General features: G+C 56.4%; 1 protein-coding gene across 24 annotated transcripts in view; it reads left to right on the top strand.

Moving 5' to 3' along the window:
- Window positions 1–15,673, top strand: part of DNM1 (dynamin 1) — a 45,044-nt gene that overhangs the window by 25,216 nt on the left and 4,155 nt on the right. For 10 of the 24 annotated variants that reach the window (XM_067743112.1, XM_067743110.1, XM_067743118.1 and 7 more), the window contains exons 11-21: window positions 2,050–2,136; window positions 4,639–4,709; window positions 4,880–4,931; window positions 5,137–5,148; window positions 7,532–7,645; window positions 11,445–11,554; window positions 12,292–12,403; window positions 12,864–12,875; window positions 13,249–13,419; window positions 14,476–14,717; window positions 15,088–15,303. In XM_067743112.1, the coding sequence (XP_067599213.1) occupies window positions 2,050–2,136; window positions 4,639–4,709; window positions 4,880–4,931; window positions 5,137–5,148; window positions 7,532–7,645; window positions 11,445–11,554; window positions 12,292–12,403; window positions 12,864–12,875; window positions 13,249–13,419; window positions 14,476–14,717; window positions 15,088–15,303 (1,199 nt within the window). Of the gene's footprint in view, window positions 1–2,049; window positions 2,137–4,638; window positions 4,710–4,879; window positions 4,932–5,136; window positions 5,149–7,531; window positions 7,646–11,444; window positions 11,555–12,291; window positions 12,404–12,863; window positions 12,876–13,248; window positions 13,420–14,475; window positions 14,718–15,087; window positions 15,308–15,673 lie in introns of all 24 variants that reach the window. The other 14 variants (XR_010944836.1, XR_010944835.1, XR_010944834.1 and 11 more) reach the window with 5 other exon arrangements.

The raw sequence follows: 15,673 nt of genomic DNA, 5'->3' as shown, positions 1-15,673 counted from the left end.
TTCTGGAAATGCTCAGAGGCAGCCAGAATGGAAAAAGATGCTCAAAGGGAACAGAACTTCTCAAAGGGGCTGAGGCTGCCCTGTCATTTGTGACACATGGAAAACTTGACAAATGTAATATCCAGGCCGTTAGTGGGAGAACTGGTCATGCTCTTTGGCAAATTGCTCCCTCCTCCTCCCTCCTTGCCCCTCCCGCGACGCCACCCAGGGAGGGAGCACTTGGGACCATCTCAGAGGAGGCTTTGCTGGTGGCCGTGACTCGGTCCAAATCTACCCCAACTCGGGGATCGTGAGAAGGAGTGATGGCCTATCCCTGAGCCTCTCGGTGCAGAAGGGTCCACTGGGTCCCTCCAGCCAGTGCTGTTTCTAAGCCCCGCCTCTCAGGCTGCCTCTCTTCCAGGTCCCCTGAGCTTGGCCACATGAGCCACACCCTTGGCAGAGCCACGGAACAGTCAGGGGGGAGTGGGGAGGATGTGGCATCTCTCAAGTCTGCCTCTCCTGGGCTGGCATCCAAGGCGCTGCTCTCTCCCCCATCCTCCTGCCTCTCCTGATGCCCCCCACCCCTCCCCCACCCCATCCCCTTGGCCTCCATCTTGCCCTCAGAATCACTACCTGTGACCCAGGCACGCTAACCTCCAGCTCTCTTCCCACATAGGGGGATCCACCTGCGGGGCCTGACCCAGGATAGGAAGAGGGACAAGGTGTGGGTCTAGCTTTGCCCAGCCTGGTCCCCTCCATGGCAGAGGAGGAAGTCCCCTTGGATAGACTCCCACCATCAGCAGCTCAGCGAGTCCCCCTCTCCAAGGAGCTGCCGGTTCATGAGCCAGAGGGCAGAGGAGCTGATGTCTGCTCACCCTGGCAAGGAGGGCAAAGACTTCCATCCTTCATTCATTCCCTCATTCTTTCAACGTGCCCTCTTTGGGCACTGGCAGTGTGCCCAGCCCTGGGCCCTACCTTCAGGGCAATTACAGTCCAGTTTGGGGAGGGAAGTGGGGTGGAGAGGGATGGGGCACATGGAGGTGGTCACAGTAGGCTCTCTGGAAGACACGATATTCAACAGAGTCCTGAAGAAGGAGTCAACCCAGGTTTTGTCCAGAGCCTGCTGAGCTGAAGGCAGAGTCCACAGGCAGGGGGGAAGGGTTTGGAGCAACTTCCCTTTGGCCTCAGTTGATAAAAACTGCGGGGGGTGGGGGGTGGGTAGAAGGGCGCTGCTGAGCTTCTACCCCCAGAGGAGTGGGGTAGAGACAGGCTGGCCGGCCAGCTCTGGGCCAGGCAGATGTGTCGGGTTAGCGATGCCGGGACAGGGCATGCAAAGGGAGGCAAAGCCGGGTGGATTGGACCAAGAGGGCCCCCGCAGGGTACTGCTCATGCTGCTGGCACTCCCACTCCGCATGCCCACCCCACCCCCAATGCCCTCGCATGCCTGTGCCTCCTGCATGTCCTTTGTGTAGCTGCTGGTCTTCCCCTGCTCCCCTCCCCCAGCTCTGACAAGGAGCACTGCCTGTCCCCAGCCTGACTCAGGAGGCCACCTGGCACCTCGGGCCCTGCCCTCCCCAGATTCTCCCTGGATCGTAATCTGCGGGCTGTTACCTGCCTGATTCCCCACCTGACTGTGCCTCCAAGCCTTTGAGGAGGCAAGGGGTAGCCCTGAGGATCAGTGAAAGTTTGGGGCGCTAACAGCGCCCCAAACAGAGGCCTCAATCGAATAGGTCTGTTTCCAAGATGGCTGCCACCAAGATGGCGGCCGAGGAGCAGGCTGATTCCCAAGGCATTTGTGCTCATGGGAACTGCCGGCCCCCGTGAAGTTGCCCAGGTAGGCTAGTGAAGAGGGCCCGGGACTGGGAAGACCCTTGACTTGCCATTTGGAGCCCACAACTGGGGGAAAGGGGTGGCTGTGGCTGGGTGCCATCAGCTTCCTGGGCCCCCAGGTGTGGGGCATTCTGTGTGTCCCTCCCACCCCACGGCCCTGGATTCTGGTGGGGTTTGGGTGCCCCCTACCCGTGCCCCCAGTGTACGTGGCTCTCTCCCCTGCCCCCCCCCCCGCCGCAGCTCCAGCAGTACCCCCGGCTGCGGGAGGAGATGGAGCGCATCGTGACCACCCACATCCGGGAGCGCGAGGGTCGCACCAAGGAGCAGGTGAGCCCACGCACCACCCCCTCTTCCCTCACCTTTCACTCCTGCCCTTGGGCTCACCTCCTTCTTCCCACTTTGTCTCTTCTGTCTCAGGCTCTCTTATACTTTCTCTCCTTGTATTAACTTTCTGCTTCTCTCTTGCTCTCTTTTTTGTTGTGAGAAAATATATACATAACATAAATTTTACTATTTTAACCGCTTTAAATTGTGCAGTTCAGTGGTATTAAGTACATTCAGATTGCTGTGCAACCATCACCACCAACCATCTTCAGAACTTTTCATCTTCCTAAAATGAAACTCTGTCCCCCTTAAACAGTGACTCCTAGGGACTTCCCTGGTGGTCCAATGGTTAAGACTCCACGCTCCCAATGCAGGGGGTGCGGGTTCAATCCTGGTTGGGGAACGAAGATCCCACATGCCCCACAGCACAGCCAAAAACAAACCCAAAAAAATGACACCCATTCCCCCTTCCTCCCAGCCCCTGGCAACCACCATTCTCCTTTCTGTTTCTATGAAGTTGATGACTCTAGGTACCTCATATAAGTGGAAGCATACATTTGTCCTTCTGTTTCTGGCTAACTTCACTTAGCATAATGTTCACAAGCTTCATCCACGTTGTAGCACGTGTCAGAATATCTTTCCTTTTTAAGGCTGAATAATATTCCATTGTATGAATAGACCACATTTTGTTTATCTGTTTTTTCCCACTTTTGGGCTATTGTGAATAATGCTGCTATGAACACAGGTGCACAAATATCTCTTTGAGAGCTTGCTTTTAAATCTTTAGGGTATATTTCCAGAAATGGAATTGCTGGATCATATGGTAATTCTATGTTTAACTTTTTGAGGACCTGCCATACAGTTTTCTAGAGAAGCCGCTCCATTTTACAATCCCACAATCTGCTTCTCAACTATCTATACTCTGGTCATCTCACTTGGGGCCTCTCTCTCTCTCTTTGCTGTTTCTCTGGGTCACCATACACCCCTCATAGGCGCCCTCCCTTCCTTTTATGTAGTCATTTATCAAATATTCTTTCATTCATTCATTCATTCGTTCATTCAATAAGAAGCATATTCCCTGAATGCTCCTCTGAGCTGGGAGGGGCAGAGGTGAGCAGGCTCCCTCATGGCTCTCACAAAGCTCACAGGCGAGTCCTTTTCCCTTGGCCATCTCCCTGTCATCTTCTGTCTATACCCACCTCTGGCTCCCAATTCCCAGCTTCCATCCTCATACACCCCTTCTCCACAATGGCGCTGTCCCTAATCACTCACATTTTTGTTGCCGATGTTGTGTTTCTAACTCCTCACTGGTCTCTTTTTAATGACAAACTGAGAAATACTCAATAAAATGTTCAATCAGTATAGAAGTCATTAACTTACGAGTAAGTGTTCCTCCATTCACGCTTCCCCGCCCGCAGTCTCCCATAAAAGAAACATTATTAAAAGTGTGGTGTGTCTCCTTCCAGACATTTTCCCTAGGCACATACAGATTCCAGATTTCCTCTTACTCTTAAAGAATCACAGTCCTGCGGTGTGTCTTGCCTTTTTTTCTCTGAAGATAATTGTAGCTAACATCTGTTGAGCACCTATTACAGGTCAGACCCATGACCTTCCTCCTCTCACCGTGTCTTCACCACTCCTGTGAGGCTGAAACCCTTCATTTGTGGAATTTGAAGCTCGGTGAGGACAAACTCACAGGAAGCAGCAGGGCCCGGGTCTGAACCCGGCAGTGAGCATCAGGAATGTCACCCCCATCACAATTTGGTCACAAATCCCATCACTCTTAATTATTTGCAAAGGGGATTTTCCCATGCCAGAATCTGGAAGTTATCCTCATTCTTCTGAACAGCTGTAGAGTGCCTTTTAGTTTAGAGGATACCATAATCTATTTCACCTTCTGTTAGCCATTGGCTTGTTCCCAGTTTTTCTCTGCAATACACCACACCAGACTGAACACCCTGGTACATGTATCTTTGCTCACTCAAGGAGCTTATCTGTGAGATATAGTTCTAGAAGTGAATATATGCATTTTAATGTTGTCAAATATTGCCAAACTGCCCTCCAAGAAGGTGATACTAATTTACAGTTCCACCAACAGTATGTGAGAGAATCTGTCTTCCCACAGTTGTGCCCACACTGGTCATTATCAATATTTATTATTAGTTTGATGGGTTAAAAAGGGGTCTCACTTTAACTTACATTTCTTTATCAATGAGAGGGAGCATTTTTTACATATCCTTATTGGTTGTATGCATTTCTTCTATGGGTTACCCATTCATGTTCTTGGACTATTTTGATTTGTGTTTCTTGTCTTCCACTTATTGATTTATAGGAATTCTTTGTTTATTATGGATACTATTATGGATACATTTATTTATTGTGGCTTATACATTGATTTATTATGGACTCTATACATGCTGCAAGTATGCTTCTCCCAGCTTTTCATGCATTTTAAAACTCTGTGGTATCTTTTCCACTTTACTGCTGACCTGTGTATCCTTGAAGGTCATGCTCCTCATCGATATTGAACTGGCTTACATGAATACCAACCATGAGGACTTCATAGGCTTTGCCAAGTGAGTGCTCCCTGGTCAGAGGAGGTGACACCTCGTGTGACTGTGTGTGTATGTGTGTAGGACCCAGGCCTGTTGGGTTAAGCCTCTGGGTCTGGTGCCCACTGAGCAGTAGCAATGAAGCCGGGCCTCTTGAGAGAAGTTTCTGGGACTCTTCTTTCTCTCCTCATTAGTGCTCAGCAGAGGAGCAACCAGATGAACAAGAAGAAGGCTTCAGGGAACCAGGTGAGTGAACTCCAGTGCCCCAGCCGGAGGGATGGAGGGTGCCGGATGGACGCCAAGCTCTGAGATCCCCCTCCCCCGAGGGGAAGGGTCCCACAGGGGCCAGAGAGCCTGTCAGATGCCAGCCACAAGCCTCCCACTCTGCATCAGTAACCCTCTCTCCTCTCTCCCGGTGCTTCTCGTGGTTGCTATGGTTACCTCTTTGCAGGATGAGATTCTGGTGAGTACCAGGACTGGGGCTCTTGGTTTGTGTAGTGAGGGGGAGGAGGGGACCCATTTGTAGTGGGAATGTGCAGAGGTCAAGAGGGCACCCTTTGGTTTGCACACACCAGCCCATGGGTGTCCACATATGTACTCAGGCCAGAGGCAGGGTCTAGCCACACACAGAGTCCCACCAATCTGTCCATCACTGCGCATGAACTAAGCATCTACTTCAGCCAGAGGTAGACCATGTGGGCTGGGGTGGGTGAGAATGCCTGGCAGGGGCCTGGCACTGAGTAGGGGCTCTTTAAATATCGGTCGGATGGATGGATGGATGGATGGATGGATGGATGGATGGTTGGATAGGTGGACGGATGGATGAGAGAGAATGTTTTTAAGCTGGCATCTCTACCAGAGAGTTGAGTAAAGAGTGAATGAAGTGTCAAGAGACCAGTGCCTCCTTACCTATTCTGTCCTTCAGATCTCTGCTGAAACATCACTTCTCAGCCCCGGTTGTACCACCAGCCATAGAGTCTGAGCTCTTCCAGAAGCTGTAGTTTCTTTGTGATAATATAGGTGTTTGTGTGATTACTGGCATCATATCATTTCCCTCTTGAACCCTATAAGGGGAAGGGCTGGGTCTGTCCTGTTCACCAGTAAATCCTCAGCCCCCAGTGCAGTGCCTGGCACACAGTAGGTGCTAAATAGAATGAAGGAGCTAATGAATGCAGTATCCCAGGGCAATTCGGTTCAGCAAACACTCACTGGTGCCTGTACTGTGCTGGCCCCTGGACAGGAGTCAGACTCTGGCCCTGCCCCTTGGAAGCCTGGGCTTGTAGTCAGGCCCCAGGCAGGGTGGAAGTGGGGGGAACAGGAGGTCCCTGGCGCTGGGGCTCTGGAAGGGGGTTTTGGGTGAGCAGGGAGGAGGGCAGAGCTGGGGGTGGCCGAGGGAGGACAGGAGTCAGGGCGGGAGCAGGGTGGAGAGGTCTGTTGGTCAGACAGGGGAGATGGAGGGCCAGGGAGTGGCATTCAGACTCAATTCCAAAGACAGTGACAAGATGCTGAGGGGATCCTCTCCAGACCGGGACAGGGTGGAAGGGTGGTCATGAGGCACTTGGCTACCACATCTCTGTTAATGACTAAGGCAGCTACTAGCTGTGATCCGCTGTGTGACTTGGGTTCTCCGCAAGGTTCTCAGGGAAGCCAGAGAGGTTTAAGGAGGGCTGGGAGTGGGGGCGGGGGGCGGGGGGGGCGCTTTGAGGGCCTTAGAAGCAGGCTTGACCCCAGAGGGCTTTCCTGCCAGCCCCAGGCTGCTCAGTCTTCTCCAGATGCTCAGGGGAGAAGCCAGGGAGGCCAGGGCTGGGGGAGGGAGCAGAAGTGGCTCCCTTGTCCCCTCAGTCTGTCCCACCACCAGGGTCTGGTCAGTGTCCCTGCCCTTGCAGCAGAATCCACAGGCCCTAATCTGCATCAGTCGCTCAGGACAGTCCCAGAGACAGCTGCTTCTTGCTGTGAAAAGAGACCTTTGCCTGTTACTCTGGGCTTCTCCAGGGAAGAGGAGTCTGGACAATTTGTGCTCAGCTCCTCCCCGCCGCGTCTGTGCTCTACCACCGCACCCCTGTCCTGGGGCTTGGAGGCAAAGACTCTTAGAACCCTACTATCACAGCATTCATGTATTCATGCCACAAATATTTATTGATAACTTACTGTTTGCCTAGCCCTCTGCCAAGTGCTGGGATACACCAGTGAGGGAGAGAGTTCACAATTTAGCAAGACAGACTGACATCAACAGATAATCACACACACGCACGCAAATTCAAAATTCCAGTCATCGTCATAGAAGAAAGCTTAAGGGAGTGATGAGAGATTATACTAGGGGTCCTGACTTATATGGGGGGCCGGGGAGAGTCTGCCTGAGAATGTGACTTCTGAGCTCATACCCAGAGGATGAGTAGGATTTGCCAGGCCAACAGGAGGAAGTGCTTTCTAGGCAGAGTCAACAGAAGCACGTGCAAAGTCCCTGAGGTCAGAAAAAGTCTTTGAATAAACTGACTGTTAACCTGAAAAGATACTCAGAGTTATCTTGCCCAATCAGCCACCTAAACTCTGCTTGCACACTTTTTAGCAGTGGGGAGCTCGTCCCCTACCAAAGCCACCAGTCCCCTACTCAGATGGCTCTGTCAGAAGGCTCTTTATCCTGAGCTGACCTCTGCCTTCCTCTGTCTTCCTCTCTGTTCACTTGTGGTTCAAACCAGGGCAGGTCTGGCCCCCACCCTCTCTGACCAGCCAGGCCTTGAAGAGCTGGGGGAGGGGTGAGCTTTTGAGGGTCTCTCTTTGCCCACCCCATCCTCCATGGGGAATCCTGGCCTCTGTCCACTGACTTCCTGCACCCCCCCACCCTCCAGGTCATCCGGAAGGGCTGGCTGACCATCAACAACATCGGTATCATGAAGGGGGGCTCCAAGGAGTATTGGTTTGTGCTGACCGCCGAGAATCTGTCCTGGTACAAGGATGACGAGGTAAGTAAAGGGCCACTGGTCATCAAGGGGTTTGGCTGGTGGCCAGAGGCAGGCTGAGACCCCACCACAGGCTTGGAGTGGACTGAACCACCCAAAAGGGGGATTTAAAACTCTCATCAAAGACCTCTGGGTGGAGGTGGGAGGTCAGGACCAGAGGCAGGCAATCCTGGGGGCTCATCCAGGCTGGATGGAGAAGAGGGCTTGGCAGGACTGGGGAGCTTGGGGCTCAGCGCCCTGGGGTGGCAGGGGTGCTGGGCATCCCTCCCTGACCCCAGCAGCCCCGCAGCCTTCCTGTTTTCTTGCTCCAGGGCGTGCCTCCTACTCCGTGGCCTCCACAGGCCCATGACACACACGAGTCCAGCTGCCAGACACGCTGTTAACCCCTGCACCCCAGCCCCCCAGCCCCCAGCAGTCCGAGGGGGATGCCCAGGGTGCCTCCAGCCAGAGGGGCGAGGAGCGATGGGGCCCCACAGAGGCACCACCCCAAACCCCTCCCTGCCCACTGGGCACAGAGAAGCCCAGCCACCCCCCTTCCCTGCTGCTGGTCTCCTTTAAGAACGAGTCCCTTTGGCTTCCACATCTGGATTCCAGAGGTGACCAGAGAGAGCAGGGAGGGCTGGGGGGGAGGGGGCTTGTGGTAATGAACTCCAGCTGGCCAAGGAGTGGGGGGAGGGACCCCCTTCTTCCTGAGGGGTCTGTTGAAGGCGAAGGTGCTCTCCATGGGGGAGCAGAGCCTGGGGCAGTGGCCTCTGATTTCGCTCTCCAAGCCCCCCTCCTTGCTCCCTGCCCCCTCCAAGTCTCCCCAGGCAGGGCCCCCCTCCTCACTTTGGGCGGGGCCCTCTGTCGTCACTGGCGGGGGCGCCAAGCCATCTGGACCTCATTACCCCAACCCTGGCCTCTCCCAGAGCATGGGGCCCCTCGAAGGGTGGAGCGTGAGGCTGTGCGGGGCACGGGTGTGGGGACCGCTTCCTGCTCTACCGCCTGGGCAGCCTTCCTAGACGTGCCCGTGCCCCACCATTCCTTGGGCTCCTGTGTTGAGGTTCCTTGCACAGGGCCAGGGGACAGTGTGACTGGGGCTGGGGGCTAGAGACGGGCTACACTGGGGGGAGGAGGGAGTATATCTGAGCAGGGCCCCGTCCTTGTATGTGTGTGTGTGTGTGTGTGTGTGTGTGTGTGTGTGTGTGTGTGTGTATCGGGGGGCTGGTCTCTGTGGAACTTCGTGTGTACATTTGAGTTGAGTTGAGTGTGACCCCGGCGTTGAGTGTACGTGTGGGTGGGGGAGGGCTGGGCAGTGAGTGCTGGGAGGTGAGGGTGTGTGTGAGGCTTGTGGACGTGGGGTGTGGGTGTTTGACAGGAGAGTGTCTGGGGTATAAGCGTCGGGGCGTGTTCGGTGTTTGAGGGTTTGCATGTGTGTTTGGGGGCAGACCATGTGTGCCTGAGGCGTGTGTGCCCGTGCCCAGTGTGTAAGCATCTGTGTGTATGTGTGGCGAGTGGACTTGAGGAGGGAGGGCGTGCGTGTGGCACGTTTGAGGATATGTATTGTACGTGTTGGGGATGTAAGGATGGGAGAGGGCTGGTGTTCCATTGTGAGCGGGTGTGTGCGTCTGTGTGCGCATGTGTGTGCATGCACTTGTGTGTGCTTGGGACACGGATGTGTGGTTTAAAATTCGAGTGTGGGGATGTATGTCTCCGAGTTGTAGGTGTGTTCGTGCCGAGGTAAAGTTGCGTGTGTGTGTGGGGTTGTGAGTGGATCTTTCTGCCCTAAAACAGCTGGGGACAGGGAGGTGGTCCGGGCTGAACGGAGGGTGATCTGTCCCCCTTCTCCACCCAGCCACCAACCGTCTGGTCTTTGGGACTTGGGTGATCCTCTGGGCAGACAGGCAGCCGCCCACATCCCCAGCCCTCACTGACCCCCCATCTTCTCACTCTTCCTCCGCCACCCATCAGCAACCCCACCCCGTCCCACAGCATGGTGGTGCCCCCATCCCTGTTGCCTCCTCCCAGCCCACTCTGTGCCCCCCAAGCCCCCTGCCCCGGCTCCAGGCTCCGGTTCTGGGATGGCGCGCGGGGGCCGCTCCAGCTCTCCAGCGGCGGTGCCGAGGGTCTAACCCAGCCCAGCCTAACCAATGTGCAGACTACTGTACAATTTGGAAGTCCTGAACAGATAGTCTAAACACTGGGTAGACGGAGTGGAGGTGTCCTCTGATCCATCCAGGCTGCAGTGTCTGTCCGTCGGGTGAGAGCTTCAGCCCCATGTCCTGGAGATGCAAGGTCCCCAGCCCAGCCCAGCCAGCCCGGGGTCCCCTCTCTGCTCTGACTCCCCTTCTGCCTCCTTTGACGTGGCAGGGGTGAGCGGGAGCTCTGGCTGGGGAGGAGGGGCCTGGGGACGGGCCGGCCTGCGGGAAGGAGGGGGCTGCTCCTACCTAGTGTCCAACCCCAGAGCAGAGCGCAGGGCGGGTGGCGGCGGGGCCTCCCTCGAATGCTTCCAGATGTTCCCTGGCCGCGTGTGCAACTTCCTCCTCTCCTCCCCCAGCCGCCCTCTGGGGCTCCCGGCCACCCGCCTGGCATAAAGAGGGCTTTATGTGGCTGGACGGGCCAGGGGGGTGCGGGGGGCAGAGAGAGGTGGGCAGGATGACGCCAGGACGTGGAGCAGGGTCCTCCGAAACCCAACCCCCGACCCGAGATCCGTGGCGAGGCTCATGCCCAAGCCCCGAGTCCTCCAAACCCACACAGTCACCCCCCCCGGGCCCCCGGGTGTGGGCCCTGTGGTGTTGGGTTGACTAGTGGGGTACAGGCAGCAGAAACCCCTCCCCTCCTCCCAGAGCCCCATCCTGGGGTACCTCCTCCGAAGACCCCTGAGCTCCTCCCCTCTGTCTGTAGGACAGAGGAGCCTACAGTCACGTGTCAGCCCCCACCAGACGTACACACATGTGCACACAGGCCTGGCACCCACATGCCATCCACAGATAAGCGTAACTCCTCCCAGACGATACAGATAAACCACACAGACTCAGCCCATTACGAAAACTCTATGCACGTAAGTACGTGCACCCACAGCGCAGGTCCCGCAGGTACATTCACGCAGACATATGGACATTTACAGTTGCCACACACACACACATGCTCACACGCACACACAGCCGGGCTGGCACCTCCTCAGGCACCCTCGTGCACACACAGGGACACATGGGCACACGCACAGTGGTGAGAGCACACGTGCTCAGACATGCACGTTTGCACAGACATACAACCACACACGTTGCACACACACACTCACCATCTCCAGGCTTGTGCTGTGTGCCTGATCGCTAACACATGGGCAGCTGTGGGGAGTGGGCTGAGCCAGCCCTTTGAAGCTGCCAGGCCTGGTGGCCGCCCCCCTTCCCCGTCTCTCCAGTCAGGAAATGAAGTCAGAGGCTTATCCAGAGCAGGCCCCATCGGCCAGGCTGGCGGCAAGAGAGGCCGAGTGCGGGGTCCCTGGCTGGGGCTAGCCTGGCTTGCGTCCAGGGCTGGCTTGGGGCGGGATGTGGGAGCCAAGCTCAGCCTCGCCACCCCAGGCTCTTGAGCTCTGGCATGGATGCGGAGGCGGTGGGAAGGGCTTGAACGCCGTGGGGAGCCGAGGTGCCCAGCAGACCCGGGGCCCCGTGGCCAGGGTTTCATCAGACAGCGCCCACGCAGTGCAAGGGGCTGGTGGTCTACAGCCCCAGGTCCCCCCGCGCCGCAACATGGAGCATCCTTAGGGAGTGAGGCGTAGCACAGACAGCACCAACCTCACCCATCGCTCCTCCCTCTCCCCCAGGAGAAAGAGAAGAAATACATGCTGTCCGTGGACAACCTGAAGCTGCGGGACGTGGAGAAGGGCTTCATGTCCAGCAAGCACATCTTTGCCCTCTTCAACACGGAGCAGAGGTGCGCCTGCCTGCTCCCACGGGGCCCTGGGGAGTAAAGACGGGCCCACGGATCCAGAAGACAGAGAGATCTGCCCGGGCTCCCCAGCAAGTCATTCACTTGACAAATATTTGTTGAGTTTCTAATCTGTGCTACACTCATGTCCAGATCTCGTTCCTGGCCTCCTTCCCGCCACCCCTTCCTTTCTCCTTCCTGCCTTTCCTCCCTCCCTCTCCGTCTCTCTCTCTCCCTCCCTCCCTCCTTCCTCCCCTCCTGTCCTTCTGCAATCACTCGGTTAGTACCTGCCCTGCATGAGATACTGGCAGTACCAGGCCTCTCCCCTCCCAACCCAGGGCTGACTCTAGTGGACTTTCTCCTACTCAGAGATGAGGGTTCAATACAGCTGCCAAGAGGGGAAAGCCTGGGAGGGGGCCAATGGGGGTTGAGATCTAAGCCAGGGGCTGCACTGTCATGGGTCCCCCTTTCATGAGAGCTCAGTCCCTTTCTAATAGAGTATTTTACTGCTCATTTCACTAAATCCTCTCAATGACCCTAAAAGGCAGGAATTGTTATTATTAACCCATGTTCCGGATGAGAAAACTAAGGCTGGGAGAGAAGAAGGGACTTGCCACAGCTGGCAAGTAAGAAAGCCAGGATTGGCCCACAGGCACGATGACCCCAGTCCACGCACGCCCTTAACCACGAGGGTGAATGGGCTTTGCCCCCCATCTCCCCTCACCACCTGCCCCATCTTGCAGGAACGTCTACAAGGATTATCGGCAGCTGGAACTGGCCTGCGAGACACAGGAGGAGGTGGATAGCTGGAAGGCCTCCTTCCTGAGAGCTGGCGTGTACCCCGAGCGTGTTGGGGTGAGTGGCAGGGGAGGTAGGGGAGGGGCAAGCTGCTTAAAATAAGGGGCTCCGGGGGAAGCCATCCACAGTGATGCCAAGCCATTCCATATTTTCCGGCTCTTATTGGGCTCAGAAATAGCAGGGATCCTCCCCCTACCTGCTCTGGGGTGGGATCAGAGTTAACCCTTCCTCCCATCCTTCTCCAGTGCAGTTTTACATGACTCTTTGTCTGACACAGATGGCATTTCCGACATCCCTTTCATATGATCATGCTTTCTTCTGACTGCCTTCACTTTTCTACCCTCTTTCACTGTGACAATGTCTAGAGTTGCCTTACAGTTGGGGTGCAGTGCCCTGGGTTTACTCAGTCCCTCCTCTTTTCCTGTGTGTGTCTGCTACGGCTGTGCTCGCTGGTGGCGGCGGCGATGATGGCAATGCTGGTGTGGTGACCTCTATGGCTTTGGTGTGGGCCTCCCAGGACAAAGAGAAAGTGAGTGTGTCCCTCTCTCATCTTCTGCCAGGCACTTTAGCCTGGCGACAGATCTGGCCAGGCCTTTAGAATCATGAAGGGTCCTTGGAGATGTCCTTTCCTAATTTATGGACTGGGAAAGTAAGGCAAATTCTAGGTACTAGAGTCAGAGCCAAGATAAGGCTGAATGAGGGTTTGGGGTCCTGAGAGGCACTGGGGTGGACAGAGCCCAGAGACCCAGAGCTATGGGGGAGCTGGTGTCTTTGTGTACAGGCCGGTTGCTTCTCTCTGTATCTTAGCGTTCCAGGCATCCTTGAAGGGGCTGGGACCCTGGGGATGCCTGGAACCTGGCTTTGAGGTCCTAGCCATCCTGATGCCCTGTCCTCAATGGCAGGCCAGTGAGACGGAGGAGAATGGCTCAGACAACTTCATGCACTCCATGGACCCACAGCTGGAGCGGCAGGTGGAGACCATCCGGAACTTGGTGGACTCATACATGGCCATCGTCAACAAGACTGTCCGGGACCTCATGCCTAAGACCATCATGCACCTCATGATCAACAATGTGGGTGCACCACCGCGTGGGGGGCGGGTGCTCTCGTGGGACCAGGGAGGCAGGTGGCCAGGTTGGCCTGGAGTAGTCATGTGGGACCAAGTCTGGGGAGGGAGGCATGGGTCCACGCCAGAGGTATCCAATAGAAATGTAATGTGAGCTTCATATATTATTTTGTAGATTCACATAACCAAGTTGTTCCAAGCATGCTTAAATGCTTTCCAGGAGGGGTTAGGAATATGCATCTTTTGAGAACTCCCAGACCATGTTTTGAGATACACACCCCACGGAACCACTTCCACCCATGGCTTAGTGAAAAAGCATGGCCTGAAGGGAATTAGAACTGTGTTGGAATCCTGGCTTTGCCTCAACCCTGTGTGACTTTGAGCAAACGAACTACCCTCTCTGAGCCTCTGTTTTCTTATATGTAAAATATGGATAATGATAGAGTTGAGGATTAAATGAATATAAAGTGCATAACAACACAGTGCCTGGCATGTAGTAGGTGCTCAACATAAATTTAGATAATGAATAAATGAGACACAGGCCTACGGCATAAAAAACCTCAGCATCTCTCCACAAATGTTCCAGAGCCTGGCCCAGGTAACATCTGGGAATTTTTAAGGAGAACATTAACCCATGCCCTACACACAGACACTCACATTTCACCCGATCCAGGCACACATTCACACCTGCTACTCAAGGGCTCAGAAAATTTTAAACTGTCGTCTTCCTTATTTTGGTCCACTGGAGCATACAAGTCTTTGGAAAGGGTGTAACTACCCCATTTTACAGATGAGGAAACTGAGGCTGAAATAAGCTGAGTAACCAGGTGTCCTGGTGCATAATAGGCCCTGAGTGTTCTCCTAGATCTATGACCTTGAACAGTTCACTTTTCTTCTCTGGACCATCTGAGAAAAAGGGCAAGCGGGGAGGCGGGGAAGCAAGGGAGATCTCTGAGTTTAGGCAGTGGCAGAGCCCCATCCCCGAGCTAGTAGGGCCCGGCGGGGAGGGCAAATTGGTACAGGCGTCAGGTCCCAGCCCTCTCCTCTCTTTGCCCGCCCGCAGACCAAGGAATTCATCTTCTCGGAGCTGCTGGCCAACCTGTACTCGTGCGGGGACCAGAACACACTGATGGAGGAGTCGGCCGAGCAGGCGCAGCGGCGCGACGAGATGCTGCGCATGTACCACGCACTGAAAGAGGCGCTCAGCATCATCGGCGACATCAACACGACCACTGTCAGCACGCCCATGCCCCCGCCCGTGGACGACTCCTGGCTGCAGGTGCAGAGCGTACCGGCTGGACGCAGGTACCAGGGCCGGCTCCCACGGCCCCAAAGCCCCCCAGCCCGGGGCCCGCTGGAGGAGGGCCGAGACCGGGCAGTGACGCGACGGCGTCACCGGGATAGCTCCCACCTGGAGCGAGGGGCGGGGCTTATCGCGGGGCGGGGCTTATCGCGGGGCGGGGCTTGCCGTGGAAAGCTGGCTGCCGGGAGGGGTGGAGCTGGAACATTGGAGCCTCTGGGGGCGGGCTTAAACTCCGGCGAAAACCTAAGGCGCGGAGGGGCGGAGCTTGCGCGCATGGGCATGACAGGCACCCAGCTGGGGGCGGGGCCTCACGGTGGGGCGGAGCCGCTCATCTCTCTCCCCTCCTTGTCCTTCGCTCCCTGTCGCCCGCAGGTCACCCACGTCCAGCCCCACACCGCAGCGCCGAGCCCCCGCGGTGCCCCCAGCCCGGCCCGGGTCGCGGGGCCCTGCTCCTGGGCCTCCGCCTGCTGGGTCCGCCCTAGGGGGGGCGCCCCCCGTGCCCTCCAGGCCGGGGGCTTCCCCTGACCCCTTCGGTCCTCCCCCCCAGGTGCCCTCGCGCCCCAACCGCGCCCCGCCCGGGGTCCCCAGGTGAGTAGGGGCTGAAAGCGGCGGCAGAGACCGCCGGGCGGGCGTGGCCGGGAGGGAGGTGGGGCCGGATTCCGGAGCATCGGCCCAGGTCGCCAGAGCCGGCCCTCTCTGTCCGGGTCACTCGGACCGTGGGTGCCAGAGCCACCGGGGGTGTGGCCGAGGGCTGGCGGAGCCTGCCCCCAGGGAGCGCTGAGTTCCGCAGGTGGTCGTTTCTGGGGAGGGGGCCGTGGGGCTCATCCCACCTGCCCTCTTCTTTCCAGCACTTGCATGGCGCTTCCCTCCTTTTTCACTCTCTCTCTCTCCCACACGTTGCCTCCCTTCTCCTTTCCCCTTCTAGCCGCTCTCCTCCGTTCTCCATTCCATCCTCTAC

Source organism: Pseudorca crassidens, chromosome 7 (assembly GCF_039906515.1).
Source record: "Pseudorca crassidens isolate mPseCra1 chromosome 7, mPseCra1.hap1, whole genome shotgun sequence".
NCBI classification, from domain to species: domain Eukaryota; kingdom Metazoa; phylum Chordata; class Mammalia; order Artiodactyla; family Delphinidae; genus Pseudorca; species Pseudorca crassidens.
This window is presented reverse-complemented; position numbering and strand designations above follow the sequence as displayed.